The sequence below is a fragment of the Alnus glutinosa genome, chromosome 1 (assembly GCF_958979055.1).
Source record: "Alnus glutinosa chromosome 1, dhAlnGlut1.1, whole genome shotgun sequence".
Classification (NCBI taxonomy): Eukaryota; Viridiplantae; Streptophyta; class Magnoliopsida; order Fagales; family Betulaceae; genus Alnus; species Alnus glutinosa.
The window spans coordinates 12,690,880-12,709,932 of record NC_084886.1 but is presented as its reverse complement, the minus strand read 5'-3'; the positions used below and the strand labels follow the sequence as shown (position 1 = coordinate 12,709,932).

Sequence of the window (19,053 nt, the reverse complement as noted above, 5' to 3'; positions counted from 1 at the left end):
CTATCCAAAATTGAAAATTCAATGGTGATTTTTACTATCAAGTCAGCAGTGAGTGTGCACCTGAAAGTAAAAGTCTGTTTGAAATTACGTTAAGGAGCTTAAACTTGTTTGCTGTAAAAAAAAAAAAAAAAAAATCTAAAATTGCGTTTTGGAGAAGTTTAAAAATGAGTTTTTTTTTTAAAAAAAAATTTTTAATTTTTTTTTTGGTTCTAAATTTAGACTTTTTTTTTTTTTTTTTAATAAACAAAAGCTCTATTTATTTATTTATTTTTTTATAAGTAAAAGCTCTATTTTTCAATGCAATCCCAAATAGACTATAAACACTTAAAAAGTCCTTGTAGGATATATTTATGGAGTAATGTTAGAAACTATTTTTTTGTCATTTTTTTTTATTTTTCTAAAATTGATGTGGCTTTTAAAATTGCCATTGGATCAAAATCCAATAATGGTCTATTCCAAAACTAATGGTGATTTTAAAAGCCACATCAACTTTGAAAGAGAGTAATTCTAAAGAGTAATGGTAATTCTAAAGAGTAATTCTAAAAATCTATAATTTGTCATTCAAAAAATGAGGTGGCTTTGAAAATCATTGTTTGATCAAAATTCAATAGTAATCTATTATAAGCTCAATAATGATTTTAAAAGTTATTTCATTTTTAAAAAAGACATAAAAATGATGCATAAAAAATTTATAGAATTACTCTTTTGAGAGGATAAAAAAAAGGAAAAAAATAAAATAAAAAAGTTCATAGCATTACTCATATTTCCGTATTGGAAATCACAAATCAGTAACCTCGTGGATTGATTTTGAATGCTAAAACATCATTATCTCAACCGTTGATGCTAATAGAAAAGAATGAAAAATCAGTCAACGTGATTTACCTAATTTACAATCGTTACTACGTGCAACCGTTGTCCGTTGATGATAATAATCCCACGCGTGAGTGCTGAAACGGTACGATGTGGTCGAGATGAGGAAAGGAAGACAGCACTGTTACTGTCTGTCGCGCCGTTTCAGTGATTTTTCACTTTCTCAAAATATCCTCCAACACAAACCTCAAACCTCACACATCTACAAAATCTCTCTTTGTAGCTTTGTGGCGGGAAACCTCTTCTCTTAGAGAGGGAGATTATAAACCCTAAAAAGCCCACCAATTTTCTTAATCTTCCCATTCTGAACTGATGCAATGCTCAGCCAACAAGCGAAGTAATTTGGATAGGATTCTCTTACAGAAAAAATAAAGAAACATCCACTAACTACTCCACTCTGCACAATGTACTGGCTTGCAACTAGAAGCGTCGTCGTTTCGCTTCCCCGGTGGCGTTCCCTCGCTCTCTTGCTTCGTTCCGCTGCTCCCAGACACTGCTCATTCAGCTCTTCACCCACGCTTCGGTCTCTCTCTCTCTCTCTCTCTCTCTCTCTCTCTCTCTCTCTCTCTCTCTCTCTCTCCCTATCTGTGTGTGTGTGTTTTAATGCTTGCTAGAGTCTGCTGCGTGTCTTTTTGTTGTGTAACTATTAATCTTGCGCATTTATATGTCGTGATTCGTCTTTAAATTTCTGGGAAAATTCTTTCCGTTGTTTCTCTCGAGGGATAATTTGTATTGAATATTGGAGGGAGAATATCTATGTATCCCTAGGAAATAATTTTCATGGAGATAGAGTAGAATTTGTGAAGTTTGATTGATGTAATAGATGAGTGTGAGAAATGGATTTTTGCTCTTTGTGTATTTGATGTGTGTCAAGTGCGCTTTGAAATGGCATTTTGTTTCAAAATTTCTACTCCCTTTTGAATTTTTCTTAGGCTAGTTGTTTCCCCGTCAAATTACACGTTAAACTATCTGTTATATGTAATACTAAGGATTTCTATGTGACAAGTGAGATAACCCATGTATGCGTGACTCATAACTCATAAGCAGAAAAAGGCCCCCCCGAGGGGTGGGGTAATAAAGGCACTTAAATGCGTTGCTGTGCTTGGCATTGTTATAACAACATGAGCTGTGAATCTGTGAATTGTTTCTGCTTTTGAAATACGTAAGTCCATTGGGAATCATGTGTAATGAATTGATTATAATGCTTGATCTGGTGCTGTGGCGATTAGAAAATGGACAATGAGATTGTCATTGCTCAGTATGTCACTGGGAACGTGCCGCAGCCAACAATAATGTATGACATACCTATTTATGTTTTTAAGATGCGAAGAGTATTCTGGTAAAGAAAATCTTGAAGTGATGTGGCTGTTGATCGTACTTAATATTCAATTCTTCCTTATCAAAAAAAAAAAATTCAATTCTTCCTTCTTTTGTCTGTTTTGATTTACATCTAATTCATGAGATTTTGTTTAAAAAGCCACAGCAGGAGAGAGTTGGAGCGGATTTGTTGTTTCAAAGGTCAGAAAGTTTTGAAGGGAAGCTCAAAAACCACCAAGAAATTTAAAGCATTAAATGGTGCCCTCAATGATAAGGATCTTTCTAACTTACTATGGTGGAAGGAGGTGTGCTACTTCATGCATTTTTGTCAAGTTGCTTGATAAGTCTTGCTTCTTTAATTTGTGTGGGATATTAAATTTCTTGAATACGTTAGCTAAGATCTTGAATGTCATGGTTTCTTTGTTGTAGAGGTTGGAGATGTGCAGAAAGCCTTCAACTGTTCAGCTGGTTAAAAGGCTTACATATTCCAATTTGCTAGGCTTGGATGTTAACTTGAAAAATGGGAGGTGAGCTCTTCTGATGTTGCAATCAGCTTATTGACATGTTGCACACATGCCTATGATTTAGTGAAACCAAAAAAAGAAAGAAAAAAAAGAGAGGCCTAAATGGGTCCTTTCTTTTTCTTGCTTTTGTTAATTGGTATGATGATTTGTTGCCATCTGGAATTTTAGTAAATATTCAGTGAAATCATTCTTATTTTGCATCTTTAGATTATCTGAGGAGCAAAATTGAATTAGCCTAATTGGGAACATTGCTCTTTTACAATTTTGATTGGAATGGACAGCAGCTGCATTAGAGCTAGATAGTGGGTTGGTGATAAGCTATCAAAAGGCTTCTGGTTGTGAAATTGAATCTTGAAAAGGAGGCAGGTTTAAGGATTCTGATTAAAACTTGTGCTGGTTGGTGGGTCTGCTTGAGATAATCAGCAGTTTTGATTATTAATTCCCTGCTCTATGCCTAAGCCAAGTGAAATGATTGACTATCTTGCCTTAATTTTCAGGAATTTGTGGTTATAGTAGTGTCCTGGGCATTATGTGCTTCTGGGAAACTGGTTTTGTTATGTTCTGTTTCTGACTTAGTAGAAGAATGTCTGTTACCTTTGGTAAGCTATATTATAATAATTTCTTTACTTTCCTTTTCCAGAGTGTTGAAATTATACTCTATGAGCATTCTTCACATCACTTTTCTGAGCCTTATTAATCTATCTTTTATGGTGTTCGCATGATTGCAAATACACTGAGCTCTCTCCAAAGCATCTTAGAGAAGGGTTCCTTCTACATAAAACTAATACATAGCATTGTGTTCAATGTAGTCTAAAAGAAGGAACACTCAACTGGGAGATGTTGCAGTTTAAGTCAAGGTTTCCACGCGAAGTTTTGCTCTGCAGAGTATGCTATTTTTCTTTTTCTGCACCCCCATCCCTTACTTTTCAATTTTTTCCCATGGGACCTTAGCAGTTATTTTTTTCTATTTTGGGGTCCATAGTGTATAGTTTTGCATAACTGAGCATTTGGTTTTCATTTCTATATTTCATCTCTGGTCGATTGTGTTTTCAGGTTGGGGAATTTTATGAATCCATTGGAATAGATGCCTGTATTCTTGTTGAATACGCAGGCTTGAATCCTTTTGGGGGTCTGCGTTCAGATAGCGTTCCAAGAGCTGGTTGCCCCATAATGGTATCATATATTTTCTTTTCCATGGATCAAATGTTATATGGATACAAGTTTTTTAATGCTCCAAACTCTTATTTTTTTTTTTTATTCTGGACCGCGAGAGTTATTTGTTTCGATCTCTATCCTTTTACCTGTAATAGGTATTGGTATTTATCCGGATTTCATTTTCTCACTATCAGTTGACAAGGTTGAAGATATTATATCTATATATTTTTATAGATAATTTTCTTGAATAAAATAAAAAATCAAACAGCAATCCTATACTATAATAATAATAGGATGTTTTAAAAAATTCGTTGTACAATTAAACAATACTTGGTTTTCTTGTTGCATTAAGGTATATGGAAATCTTTAGTCTTCTTCTTACCTATTTTTGAGAAAAAATGATTATATGTAAATGGATCTTGAACTAACTATCTACTACACCATTTTCATTGTGTTTGAATGATTTAATCAAGTGTTGAATGGAGTTCCTTGATTTAGTTCAGGGAAGTCCACAATGTGGTATGAATAAGATTGCTGGCATAGGAAGGAAGGTAGTTAACTGGTGCATCATTTAGAATAGGGGCCCAACAGTAAACCGGCTGAGGTTGCATCTTAGTCAGCAGATTTGGCGATTTATTTCTATTGTTTTATTTGTTTATTTATTTTGGTTTGGTTGATTAGTTGGTTGGTGCTGTCATTCTTCTTGGCAAATATGGAAATGCTCAAGGTGCTGCTTTGTGGGTTATTTGTTTTGCCAAATTGAGGGTTGTTGAGTTGGAAATAATGAATTAATTTTTATTTGTTCAATAACACACAATTACTTTCTCGTGTATAGGTTGTGGTAGGTTCTGCTTTGGTCTTTTAGTCGTGGCTGCACTAAAAAAAAAAAAGTAAAAACGAACGAAGGTCGGAATCAATTCAAACCTTTGGTACAATCTCCTAGAGACATCACTAGTAGGTTGGGTAACACCTATTTATATTTTGTGGTAATCGTACAGAAAACTATGTAATGGTAATCATACAGAAAACTATGTAAAACACAATCTTGGCGTGGCACGGCCCATAAAAATCATTGGTGACAATCCGAAATAAATCTTTTACAAAAATTATTTTCTCTAATTTTGTTTCCATCAAGAGAGGTACTAAACTTGCAAGTAATAAGCAACTTGGTTTCCTTCTCTATAAACATGAGAGACTAGAATCTCCACATATTTGTTACAAAGAATAATAGTTTGGCTCTTTCATTTTTTCTTTTAAGTTTTCACAAGAAAAAGTTGGTAAAAAAATTTAGATACCATTAAGTTAGAACTGATGTTGCTTAAAAATTGCCAGAAGTAGTTCAAAGTATGCTCATCTCTTATGAAACTCCTGAATCCATTTATTATCCAAGCTTCAAGCAAAATCATACTCTGAAACTGCTAGATTAGTTCTTCTGAATGTTAGTTGTGCCGTATCTCTTGTTTCTTTGCTTTCTGTTATTAATAACGTGGGAGTAATCATTTATTCTGACCATTTTGTACGTTCTGTTGATAGTCAATGCTATATTGAATCTGATTAAATGCTCTTTTTTCAGAATCTTCGGCAAACTTTAGATGATTTGACACGTAATGGGTATTCAGTGGTGAGTGGAGCAATTTAGAATGTTGTTCATGTTAGTCTCTTGGGCTCTGTTGTGTTTTGCTCTTGTGCCATTGTATTGGTTTGCTTGACATATGGATTATGATGTAATTAACTTATAGAACAAGTTTGCTTACTCTTGTAATCTGTGATCCTTAACTTTCATGGACCCATCCTTTATGAGAAAAAGAATGAAACGTCTTTTAAGAATAAGTTTACGTTATGATTTGTGATAATAAAGATGCAGCTATAAAACAAAGTCCCATTCCTTATAAATTTTGAATTTTAAATTTTACTTCCTAATGGCTTTAGCTCACTATTGTCATAGTTAGATTTCTCTTTTGTATTATGTATTTATATTAAGGCGAAAAGATTGAGATTTGGTAAAAATTAAATTGGATTCAATGGTCAGAAACTTGAATTTTCTTGAATATCTAGATCTCATTGTGGACTTTTCTCCTTAATTTTGTGATGTTTATCCACACCATCCTTAAGAAGTTGAATATTCTTTCCTGTTTTTCTACCTGTTTGTAATGTATTAAATGCGAGCCATAAATGACATTATATCAGCGGATCAATTTATGTCGGCCTTTACTCTGAAAGGAGTTGAACCTTTTGTTCGGGTGATTATATTTGAAAATAAAAAAGTTGTCATTTATCACTTTTTCCTTTAGTGAGTACTAATTTTCCCTTCACTTGTGTTAATCAAATTGATACTTGGTATGATAATGACAGTGAAGATTATTTTGTGCATGGTTGGTAGGAGGCGTGATACTGTGGCTGAAGAGTCTTTCCATACTGTAACCTTTTAAGAATAATCTAAAGAAAGAAATGAAGGTTAAAGTTCCATTATCTCCAACATGTCTCAGGTTATGGATGAATATGTAATTAATTCCCGAGCACATGCATTACATCTTTTGCAGGGATCTGGCATTTGTCAATAACTTATTCTTTATGCATAGTACTTGTGTGGTTTCTTTCTTCTTTGTCTGTCTTTCTTTGTACTACTCGATCATCAAGTAAAAAAAGAAGCGGGCTAAAAGCCACCAGAAAAGTCTGATGGCCAGAGTCTCTTACGCAAGGCATCTAATTGTACAATCTTCTGTTGGAGGTCCTTTAGATTATCAACCAACAGCCATGGTCTCTGTTCTTCCTACGTTTGTCTTGCATTTAGTAGAATTGCCAAGTTTGACCTTCTCTCCTTCCATATGTAAGTCTCCAAAGAAGCCAATGACCATTGGGTGAAATGGTACTTCCGCCTCCATAAGTATTGGGTGATGGGTGAGAACTTTGATTCAAAAGCTTCCCTTTAGGGTCAAAAGCTTGAGGCTGGATGCTTCCCATGTTCATAAGAGAAAAAGGGAAAAAAATTTAAATATTCGATTATTTGTAATCCACTTTTGACTAGTCTTTAAAAGAAATTTTCTTTTATTTGTTGATTTGACAAGTGCTTCTAGCATGCTTTTTTTGTATGTTCATGTTGAATATATCTTCCAGCTTTTATGGCCTGAGCCAAATTTTGGGTTTTCTCTTCCATTGCCTAATTGGTCTTCTTTCTGTTTTCAAGTATAAGTCGAAGCAGCTCTCATTAATTATCAGATTGGTTTACTGAGTGGCTGTAGTTTGGTGTTTGCAGTGCATAGTGGAGGAAGTTCAGGGTCCAACACAAGCTCGTGCTCGTAAAGGTCGTTTTATATCTGGGTAAGTACTTGGCAACAACACGTGCTTCAATGTTACGAGTTATTTTCAAATTGTATATCCTTTTTTCGATTGGATTGTTGTGTTGTTGGTACTCATGCTGAAGTGTTTGATTGATAAATTTACACTGGAGAAACAGAATAGTAATTCTCCTTTCTTCAAGCACACTCTGATTTAATCTGCAAATAGAATGTAAATGTATGTATACTTTGTTTTATTGTTATGTTCTGAGAGTAGAATAATATATTAATTGGAAGTCTTGACTCTCTATTGATGCTAATCATATACTAAGCATTCATTCATTGGAATCAGTGGACTGAAGGAATTGCTTGCACGTGTTCCATATTTTTCTTTCTGGCTTTTAAATATTCAACACCCCCCACACCCCAAAAAAAATAATTTTTTTTTTTGGGTTTCTAGTGGATCGAGGGACCTAATTATCTATTATCTTTATTCTTTCAAATGGAGGACATTAAAGTAAAATTATCAGGAAGTTACACAATATAATACTCTAGAAGTTACATAGAAAGGAATGATTGATTAGAAAATAGAGAATAGGATTTAATTGATGAAGGCAAATTAATCATTTACTATCTTAACCATCTAATTTGGAGCATGCATTTCCGGACAAAGCATAAAAAAGATTCTAATTGGGAATTGCTGCTGTTGCTGATGCATTCTTTACAAAAAAATGTTTTCAATTGGTAAGACCAACATTAAAGTCAAACAGGGTTTTCTAATTTATACTTGTTCTTCATAGTTTCCAAAAGCAACATGGCCTGGGGAGTCCATTTTCTATGTTTTTCTCATGGGTAAGGTGTGCCATGTCATTGTACATATGTGCCCATAAAAGGATAATTCTTAGATTTATGTACCTTTTTGCTTTTTAGCTTTCTTGGGGGATTACTTTATGCCTTACTGTGGTGTCTGGATATTCCAAGAAATTGAAATTACTCTATAACACATATCTCACTACCTATTTAGAGACATTACCTATCAACAAGGAACAATTTCAATAGGAATGTTTATTCAAGCTATAAATTTCTTTTTGATGGCCGATTCGTTTAGTACCATCTACATACTATGAAATCATTTTGATCTTGTGTGAAATACCGAGCACTTAAATGAACCAACTAAACGTTTTGATTAGTCCCTTTTTCTTCCAAGATTTGCTTACATTATAGGCTCAAGTTGTTCCTTGGAACATTGCATTATTCTCATGTTGTGTTAGATTAAAAAAAAAAAACAGTGGTTATTAGTCATTTTCCTGTGAGACTAATCTGTATCACAAACACAAGTTGCTACTTGAATTCTTCATATATACATTGTCATGATTATTGTACATTTATTTACATCATGGCAATGGAGTCTCCTGATATTGGGGTTTGGAAATTGAAGTTTGTGTATTACCTTACCCTTTTATTTGCTGTGGAACTTTATTTTTCACTAGTTCTGATATGCAGATCGTTCTCTAACTTGTAATTTGTAATTACCCAGGCATGCACATCCAGGTAGCCCATATGTATTTGGACTTGTATGTGGCGATCATGATCTTGACTTTCCAGAACCAATGCCTGTAGTTGGTATGAACAGATTGCATCGTTATATCTTGATAATTGTTTCAGTAGATATTGTGCTTGAAGTTATCCAGTCTGTTTTATTGCATATTAATAAAGTATGTTTCTATGCCCTTAATTATTTAATGCCATATGCTGCCATCTTATGCAGCTTATTTTATGTTATTATCGATATTTCTTATTCTGTTTTTTTCATGAGTAATATTTCTTATTCTGTTGAAAGTCGTTACTCTGTGTGTGAACAGTTTTGTTATGCATACCCAACCAAAATGGCTGGGATTATGATTTTTTAGCTTAAGATGACGAGAGAAATATAATATAGCATCTTCACTACATGCAGTATTCTGGATATTGCTCTGAAAACTAGACATTGTATTCTTGATACCTCCATATTTTATAGTCAAAGTTGCATGTCAATAAATATAAGTTCTTATCGCCGGTTATCATTAAAAAATTGTAAAAGGATACAAAATTTCAACCGAATTGAGACAGTTTGGTAAGATTCTTAGTTTGGGCTTGTAACTCATGAGTATGAGAGGATCAACTTATGCTTATTGTGCATTGGCTGTTTTGTGACTCGCTTAAGCTGGTGTGGCTCTATGAAGCTTTTACTTTATTTACTCACAGCCTACTGTCTTTAAGGTTTACTGCATCTTGTCGTTCCAGAGTAATAGGGTATAAGTGGATTTTCAAAAAGGTCTCCCATGACCTCTAAGAGAAGCACCTGGCTGGGACATAGATATTTCTCTTAGGTTTCATTTGTTTTATTGTTGAGGATATGTTCTCCTTTGACCTTTAAGACACCTGATAAATTTAACTCAAGATTCTTGGGGGAATACCCATATAAGTAAATGGAGCCTAAAATGTTAATCTTTTCCCAAAACTTTTCTGCAAATATTTTCTTCTGAAACAAACTGCTTATCAGTGTTTGTATATCAGTTACTGATGACCAATATTACACTAGAGATTCTGGAAATCTTTCTAATTATTGGATAAACTTTGTAATGAATAAATGAGTGAATGTTTTTTTTTTTCCCTGTAATATGTATATCGCATTTTATAATTATCCAGTGGTTTTTGCATCATGTGGTATAATGTTTCATTTATGTAATATTCACTTAAACTTTCAATAAGTTTGCAAGAAGTAGAAAGATATGAATGTGTATTTGTGAGAGGATATACATGGAACCATTGGGGGACAAGATGAGGGAGACTTGACTAAGAAGGTCTTGTCATGTGCACCAATAAGATGGTCTGGTCCTGGTTACTTTAAACTTTGTAGGTGCCAATTTATAATGCCTCGTTTGAATCCTATTAATAGTTTCCTATACTTCTTTCTGTATGAAATGTGCCTGTGTTGCGTATTATAAGATACCAGCACTGTGTGGGTGAAATGATTTAAAGATGAGTAATAAATAGCCTGAAGTTTTGATACCTCATAATTATCTTTGTAAGTGATGGCATGTTTAGATAACTTCGAATGCTTGGCAGGGTGAAATACTAATTTATCCATCTGCTTTTGGATGGTTCCAGTAGCAAATTTGTTTGAAATTTTATATAGGTTCTTTAAAATGCTTTTCAAGGGAAGACATCTTCAGCATTTGCATTCGTGCCTTTAGGATTCACTTCCAAAGATTGATTCTTTTTAACTCCATATGTTTTGCTTAGAATCCACCTTCCTCTTTAATCAAGTTCTCTGGCTACTATTTTATTCTTTGATCATAAATATTTTCCAGCTCACCACAATTGAGAACCAGACTACATAGTTAATTTTGCCAAATGTGTTATGCCACACCACTTCTTAGTGATGATTGCCACTTAACTGTTGACTCTCAAGTCTAGATCAGATTTTGAAGTCACATTTGGAAAATGATGTACTGGTATATCGCAACAACTTATATTACTAAATTATTTTATTCGAGTCCAATTACCTTTCTCCACAAGTTGGTTCGTTTCTGTTGAACGCTGTCTAAATCCCCCCCCCCCCCCCCCCCCCCTCCTCCCTCTTTTTGGCCTTTATAATATTTTTATCCCACCCTATTGCGGAGTAATTTCTCTATCATGTTGCTCTTAATTATCAGTATAGATCTAATGAACATCTTTTAGGTTCCATGAATTTAATTGCTGCATTCTAATAACCTTAGTTTTCTCCATTAATGCTACACTCTAATTTGACTATTTGATTGACTGATAGTTTGTACTAATGTAGTATATGTGGTGCTTGTAGGAATATCTCGTTCTGCAAGGGGGTATTGCATAAATTTAGTCCTGGAGACCATGAAGACATTTTCCTCTGAGGATGGTTTGACTGAAGAGGCCTTAGTTACCAAGCTCCGTACTTGTCGATACCATCATTTATATCTGCATACCTCTTTGAGAAACAACTCTTCAGGTTTGCATCATCTTTTTTGCTTCATTGTTTAGGCGATGATCTTTTTGTTTGGATGAAAGGAACTTAGTTTATGACATTCTGCTGGTTGATACACATTCATGAACATCCTGCCCTCGAAACAGGGAAAACAGGGTGTTCTCCTTTTTCTTCATGAAATAGAAACATCCACAGTATAGCCCACTAGATGTTATATCTTTTTAATCATTTTCTGAAGCCCTAATTGGGTTGCCGAAGTTCCAGTCTGGTCGATTATAAATATCCTGCTTTTTCAGAGGTGCAAAGGTGAAAGCAGGCAACGTATGAGACATGATGCATGGGCTCTAAAGAACGATGCATTAGTCTTTTGTATATTTATTTATGTTTAAATATCTTTTAAGAAATAATTTGGAATACCAACAGAAGCATTCTCTATGACCGCTTCTACGGTTAATGTGGGTGGTTTCACAATAACTATGTTAATGATTTGTTTAAATGAAGTTAAAAACAAAAACAGAAAACATGCTTATGAGGTGCAGGTTATGACTGTTATTGTTTCACCAGAAAATATTCCCATAGCGGAAAATATTTGCTAGGAGAATATGTGTTTCAATTTCCAACGTTGTTGGTATGGGATGGATGTTTCCAAGAATAGTGCAGAAAAGGAAAAGATTTATTTATTTATTTATTTTTAATTTTGTAATAAAAGCATTAATACTCACCTTTTCTTTAGAAATTTTACATCCTAAAATATCTCAAGGATATTAATTAGCTTGAAAATTTTCATTAGTGCTTATGGGAAAATGAAATGATATTTTGCCACCCAAAGTTATCTATTGACACAACTATTGACTTTTTTTATTTATTTTTTTTATTGTTTTAATTTTTTTTAAAAAAAAAACACAAAACCTGACTCCAACCCATTTACATGGTTTTGTGATTATTTTTTTAATAAAAAATAAATTAAAAAGTCAATAGTTGTGTCATGGGGTGGCAACATATTATATCTCTATGGGAAAATGTTTTCCAGATATTTTCCTTTGTTTTTCTATTTTTTAGGACCTTATATTCCAAGATTTTGAAAAATTCCTGTAAAGCTTTTTCTTTTTTGGATAAGTAAATCAATCTTATTAGAAAGAGCGAAGGGGCGCAACCTAAATACACAAGGAGTATACAAGAGAAACACTCACTTAGGAAGAACACAAATCCAAAAATTCCAGAAAATTAGAAAAGTGAGAATTGTTTATAGCAACCATCCACCCTTTTAACTCTACCATCGTTCTTTCAGTCTTCAAAATTTCGGGAATTGAGTTCTTTCCAGATACACCACATCATAGAGGAGCCATCCTCCAGACTTCTAAATTACAATGGCTACCAAACTGATCTCTCCAACTAGTCAATAACTCTTCCTCACATTGGGCATTACACATTATCCCGAAAAGGCGAAAAAGCGATACCCACAAGTCTCTAACTACTTCGCTGTGGAGCATAAGATGATCGATGGATTCCCTTTTTCTTGCACATGCAATACCAGTCAATCACTATGACGTGCTTCTTTCTTAGGGTTATTTTAGGTTAAGATCCTCCCTTATGCTGTTGTCCCAACAAAGAATTGGTGTGGACCGATAGATCGGTGCCCGAGCAGTGATCGATCAGTGTTGTACAGTCAACATAGTACATGACAACTGATCGATTGACAACACAGTACATCGATCACTCAAACCAAAATTGTCATTAGTGTCGTCCAGGCCTATTTTCTCCTATATTTCATGTAATACCTTGTCCTGTATTAATCCTTAAGCCCTTATTAAGGTTCTCTTAACCCTAGTTTAGAACATAATATTACAGATTTGCAATAAGCTCCCTTGGGTTTGAAAATGACTTAAAACTCCCATTGGTGAGCATAAATGGCAAATAACTTCCCATGTTGACTTGCCGTTTGAAATTTTGACATAAATCGCCAATGCATCATCTGCAATCAAAATTAGACACGTGTCTCCTATAATAAAAAATAAGAAAGAGAAAAAAATATAAATATAAATATAAAAAATAAAAGATCAAAAAAGCCCAGAGGGGTGGCTGAACCACCCTTTATGGCCGGCCTGGGGTTGGCCGAACTACCCCATGTTTTTTTTCTTCTCTTTTTTAAATCTATTAATCTTTTTTTCTTTTTGTTTTTTTTTTCATTTAGTGTTTTTTTATATTTCTATTTCAATTTATATATATATTTTTTAAGTTTTTCTTTTTATATTATTTTATAATAGGAGACGTATGTTTAATTTTGATTGGGGATGACGTGGCACATTGATGGTTTCCATCAAGATTTCAGATGACAGGTCAACATGGGGAGTTATTTGATACTTATGCTTAGTACGGGGAATTTTTAGTCATTTTTAAAACCTGAGGGAGCTTATTGGAAATCAGTGCAATCATTGAGACTGGTTTTCTATTTCTCCCTTAAAAGTAAGACCATCCAGCCAAAGGGCCTTCGATTTCTGTCTTCAGCTTACTTCTTTCAAAAGAGTAGTCATCTCCAGGTCGCTAGTGATCTCACCCTTTATAGCCTTTTCCTCATTTGATAGTGATCTTTCTTATGCAATAACATCAAGATCGTGGAGTTCAATCAAAAGAGCCTTCTTCCGCTTCTTGACATTGCCAAAAACCTCCTCATTCCATTTTTTTAAAGTCGAGTTTCAAGGCTTTTAGTTCGCGAGCTAAGACAAAATTAGGATTTTTTTTTTTGAAAGCTATAAGATAACCACCACTCTTTCATCTTTTCCTATAAATAGTGTTTATATATATATATACATATTTTACAAAAAACAAACACAACCTAAGGCATACCGGAAGGCGTAGAGGGTGGTAAGTCTCAGCTTGTGGGGTTTAAGCCTGCCTCATTCTTTCTCTTGTTAGGCGTACTACGTTAAGCTATTTGTCATGCAACTCAATTAGCCCATGGCTTAGCTCTCATGTTTTTTAGTTTATAACTTATGAGATTTCTAAGTGGTGCGTGGGGGGCAGTTGCTAATTTGCTGTTTATGGTGCCTAGAGACCCTAGACTAGTTTGGAATGTAATTACTTCCAGTTCTTTTGTTAACAAAAACAAACTTTAGTTCTTTTTTTCTTGGTGACATGTCTAGATTCACTCACAAACAGTAAATTTTGCTTACGTTCATTTGCTCTAAGCCTTTATTGTATTTGTCTATTCAGTAAAGTTAACCCATGCTGGTTTCTTAAAGTGTTTTTATAGAAGTATCATTTGTATTAGAGAAAGAAGAATGCACATGGTACATTTTATCTTATCCGCATTATCATTGATAACAGGCACTTGCCGCTGGGGTGAATTTGGTGAGGGAGGTCTGTTGTGGGGAGAATGTAGTGCCAGACAATTTGAATGGTTTGGAGGGAATCCTGTCAATGAGCTTTTGCTTAAGGTTCATTTGCAATTGATTTTATTGGTGCTCATCTTGTGAGCCAGTCTTTTTGTTTACTAATTTATTGTTTGAAAATAATACATTTCATGATTTATTATACATTTTATAGGTAAAGGAGCTTTATGGTCTCAATGATGAAGTTACATTTAGGAATGTCACTCTGTCTTCAGAAAATAGGCCCCAGCCTTTAACCCTAGGAACAGCAACACAAATTGGTTAGTTTACTTGCAGACAATGCTCAATTTTAATTTTATTATGTAGAAAACAAATTCATGTTAACAATGTAGGTTCTTATGTTGCATCTCCCAGGTGCCATACCAACAGAGGGAATACCTTGTTTGTTGAAGGTGTTGCTTCCATCTAATTGCACTGGTCTACCTGTATTGTGAGTCAGAAATTGCTATGTTTTTAATCTGTTGTAATCTTTGGATTTAATCAATAAATCAATTAAATATTTTGGATGTAATAATTTTTATTTTTGATCCTTTACATTTTCTGAACTTTGGTTTATCTTCATGTGATTACCATTAACACTGTTAAGTGCTAGTATTATTATATTAGTGATAGTTGTAGACCTTATTCCCCTTTATAGCTTCTTTAAGTAAAAATGAAAGAGGAGGTAACAGTGGGCAAAATCTTGGAGGATTATATTGATGATATAGCATGGCACCTTTTGGGCATGGAGTGGAATGGGTTTGTAGAGGTTCAAGGTGAACTTCAAGAAGTCCATACTTTTGTCTTTCAAACTGATCTTAGATCTAATTTTCTTAGATGTCAAAGTTCCAATTTTACATTATTGAACTCCACAGTTTATCTTGCTAACCATATGATTTATACATAATTTAGATATGAACCTTGCATATGAAAGGATGCTTCCAAGCCCAGTTTGCTTTGCATAGCTTCTTGTGGCCAAACCCACCTCTGCACATGCTCTGTGCTTCCTTGATTGAGTGCTATTGAGTAATTTGTTTAGTGTTCAAAACTATTTTTGGTGTTATGGTTGGTGGGGAATATTTATGAGTTGTTCACTTTGTTGTATTCCTTATTTGGGGTGTCTTGAGTTTTTTCTACCCCTGCCACACTTTTCTCTTGGCTAGCCTGATTTGTGGTACAAACAAATGGTTTCTTTGTTTATCATATAGGTTGATTTGCAGATTAGATTAAGTTTTTAAATCAAATACATTTTATAGATTTACAAAGAAGAAAAAATGGTTTACTGGAGAGAAATATAGTTATTTACAGGGGTATAAACGAGTGTTGAGAGTGGGAAGGTGGTTGTAAGCTAACTAGGTATATCAACACATTCGTTTACAAATTTTCCCTCAAGTGGGAAATGTGATATTTGTGAATGATAGTTAATTAATTCATTTTGATTTCAATCCTGATGAGTGCTCTTTACATATTAATAAAGGCTTTCTAAAAGTCGTCTCCTTTGTGTTTAAATTGCCAACATCTATATGTTTATTTCAAATGCAGCCCATGAATTCTTTATTGTTTTCTTTGTATTATGGCTTTATAGTAACATGCTCTGTTTTTCTGCATTCTGCAACATAGTAGCTAGGGTTAACTCTTTCTTCCTTAGTTCCAATAATTTGTTTATTTGGCAGGTATATGAGAGATCTTCTTCTTAACCCTCCTGATTATGAGATTGCTTCTGCAATTCAAGGTGAGTTGTGTTATACCTTTTATATGATGAGAAATCTGTAAATGAATATGAGCCAAAGTAGCACTCTCTTAATTTATTAGTTTCTCCATGAATTGCAGAAATTTACATGGTGATAACTTGATCAGGTTTTATTTCATTTACTATTTTTTTTTTTCCTTCCAAGAATGTTTTAGACTTAAAAGCTAAGAACCCAACTTTTACTGATCATGATCACAGGATCTTCTTCATGTTTGGTAAGATTTGAAGTTCGGAACCTATGACCGATCCAACCCCCACCCCAACCCTTCAACTCTTGAACCAAACCTAAGTGGCAAAGGGACTGCTATTAAATTATTAATTACCAAGAATTGAGTCTAAGTAAGATAATTCATGTTTCTTTTAAATTATAAAAGAGGTTTATTTCCTAGGGCAACCTTGCAAGTTCTACTGAATTTTACTTTAAAGCATATTTTGTGAGCATTTTCCTTCTGTTCAAACAATAGGTGATGATAAGGTAAAACTGAAACAGTTAAAAAGTTTCTGCAAAAATCTAGTTTCAGTTGAGCATTCAATATTTGAATGCTGTAACTGGCTCAGTCACATTCTCATATTAATTAATGGCTTAACTTGTAACTTATAAGTTTTGGTGGTATTTATTTTTTAGGGGCTTCTATTAATGCAACTGATTGCTTGCAGAAAATGCTTGCTGGAAGTCAAATAATAAGAGGCATGACTTAATTCTTTTCTTGGCATACTTGGGTTGGCAATTTTTCCAAAATCTAGTTTGCTATTGAACAGATTCACTATGATTTATTAGCCAAAACAGATAATAATTGCAAGTCACAGAAATTATTTCAAAGTGAGAAGAGTCACAGAAGGAGAAACCACTAACCTGGTATAATCTTCATATGAGGTTTCGCACACAATTAAAGATTTTTGAAATATCAACCTTATATTTTCCTGCTTTTTTTTTTCTTTCTTTTTTTTTTTTTAAAAAAACTTTTGTTTAAGTTAGTTCTCATGGCAATTTACCATGATCACACTGAGATTGTTTTTTGTCTTTTCTTTTCCTTTTCCATGTGGTACTGTTCTGGTATTTTATCTCATATTTGAATATTCTCTAAATTGTATTTGTTTGGGCAGCAACTTGCAAGCTTATGAGCAATGTAACGTGCTCGATTCCCGAGTTTACTTGCATTTCATCTTCCAAGGTTGTATTCCAATTACTTTATTAATGGGTTTGATACAAAAATGCCTACAGATGGTTTATCTTAAGCTTCTTTTTGTTAGTCTCTATGAAATATTGTTGCAACCAAATTTCTTTCCTCATTATGCTTGGTGATATTAATAGAAAGCAGAACCATATATTTTGTCTTCTAGTGGATGATGAGTAAATTCCTGTAACCTATGCTTGCATTTACAGATTGTGATTTTTGGCTGTAACTGAAAAGAAACCTTGAGCACTTGATCTTTGAAATGATTACAGCTTTCATTTCCTCCACTTTTTAAGTTGTATGCACTTGATCTATGATACTTTTCTTGGCGAATTAGAATATTGTTAACGCTTTATTCTAAAAGCTACTTTTGGTCAGTTCATAAGTGCTTTAGCTCTAGTCTTGAAAAGGCCACCAAGTTGTGAGTGATTTTAAGTCATGATTGGAACTTCTCAGGCTTCACATCTCAAACAAGATATAAAGGAGTATAGGTTGTAATGGAACTGATTTGATGATACCAACAGTATTGGTAACCATACTGAAAGGAATGTCAAAACTAGGATAAAACAGTTTGTGAAAATACCAACAACTCACACTATTAAATTTGTATAGAAGTTCTATTCTATTGTATAGAAATTTTATATACTTTTTGAAAGCATAAACTTTTTACTTATTTAATAAAAAAATCATTTGGTTAGAAATCAGAAGAAAGAGAATAACTATGGATACATTGTGGCATGCCATCATCATTTCAAGTTTCAGTTGCGCAGCAACACAAGGTGGATCTTTAGATTACCCAAAATTCTTCTCCATCAGCATAGATCTGATAATCCCGTACAGTTCTAATTCGTTGGTTGACATTAACCATTCTATTGATTGCTTGAAATCTTAATGGTTTTCTGGAAATCATTACCATGAACTGAAATCTGATGCAACGTAATTGTATGCAAATAATTTTAAAGGAAATCTCTCTTATTCTCATATCCTCTTAACGCTTTGGTTTGAAAATGTAATTATGGACTCTCTCTCTCTTCCCCTTCTTAAGCTTTTTATTTTTTTTATTTTTTGACAATGTGTAAATGCTTGTCTATATGTGAATTATATTGTGTGCCTATTATGTTTGATTTTTGGTTTGCCTTTTTGTATGTTGTGCAGCTTGTGAAGCTACTTGAACAGAGGGAGGCCAATCATATTGAGTTTTGTAAAATAAAAAATGTACTTGATGAAATATTGCACATGTATAAAAATTCTGAGCTCAAGGAAATCCTGAAATTGTTGATGGATCCGACATGGGTGGCAACTGGATTAAAAATTGACTTTGAGACATTGGTAAGTAGGAGAATTTGGCTTTGTAGATTGTTTTTGCACTTCCATCGTATATGTATTCTATTGGGGAAAAAATAAACAGTAATTCGTGTGGTATGAAATGGGCATATTATAGATAAATGAATGGGGACTTCTAGAATGGCATATTATAGATAAATGAATGGGGACTTCTAGAATTGACAAACTGCACTTATCACCTTTAATCAATGAACCATTGCAATGTTGCTTTATTACCTTGTGAAATGTTGTTAGAACACTTTGTGCTACTGAGAAAGTCTTGGATTAAAAAAAAAAGTGTTACTGCCATC

General features: G+C 33.8%; 1 protein-coding gene across 5 annotated transcripts in view; it reads left to right on the top strand.

Moving 5' to 3' along the window:
- The first annotated feature begins 881 nt into the window (after nt 1-881).
- LOC133873217 (DNA mismatch repair protein MSH1, mitochondrial) overlaps nt 882-19,053 on the top strand; it is a 31,670-nt gene continuing 13,498 nt past the window's right edge. For 2 of the 5 annotated variants that reach the window (XR_009901113.1, XM_062310952.1), the window contains exons 1-15: nt 882-1,393; nt 2,348-2,492; nt 2,617-2,714; nt 3,521-3,596; nt 3,765-3,884; nt 5,440-5,487; nt 7,120-7,184; nt 8,679-8,764; nt 10,986-11,150; nt 14,451-14,560; nt 14,670-14,775; nt 14,870-14,945; nt 16,168-16,226; nt 17,349-17,416; nt 18,575-18,748. Coding sequence is in view for 4 of the 5 variants with exons in the window: in XM_062310952.1 (XP_062166936.1) it covers nt 1,275-1,393; nt 2,348-2,492; nt 2,617-2,714; nt 3,521-3,596; nt 3,765-3,884; nt 5,440-5,487; nt 7,120-7,184; nt 8,679-8,764; nt 10,986-11,150; nt 14,451-14,560; nt 14,670-14,775; nt 14,870-14,945; nt 16,168-16,226; nt 17,349-17,416; nt 18,575-18,748 (1,515 nt within the window). In the remaining variant the exon portion in view is untranslated. Of the gene's footprint in view, nt 1,394-2,347; nt 2,493-2,616; nt 2,715-3,254; nt 3,311-3,520; nt 3,597-3,764; nt 3,885-5,439; nt 5,488-7,119; nt 7,185-8,678; nt 8,765-10,985; nt 11,151-14,450; nt 14,561-14,669; nt 14,776-14,869; nt 14,946-16,167; nt 16,227-17,348; nt 17,417-18,574; nt 18,749-19,053 lie in introns of those variants that run through there. The other 3 variants (XM_062310964.1, XM_062310960.1, XM_062310968.1) reach the window with 3 other exon arrangements.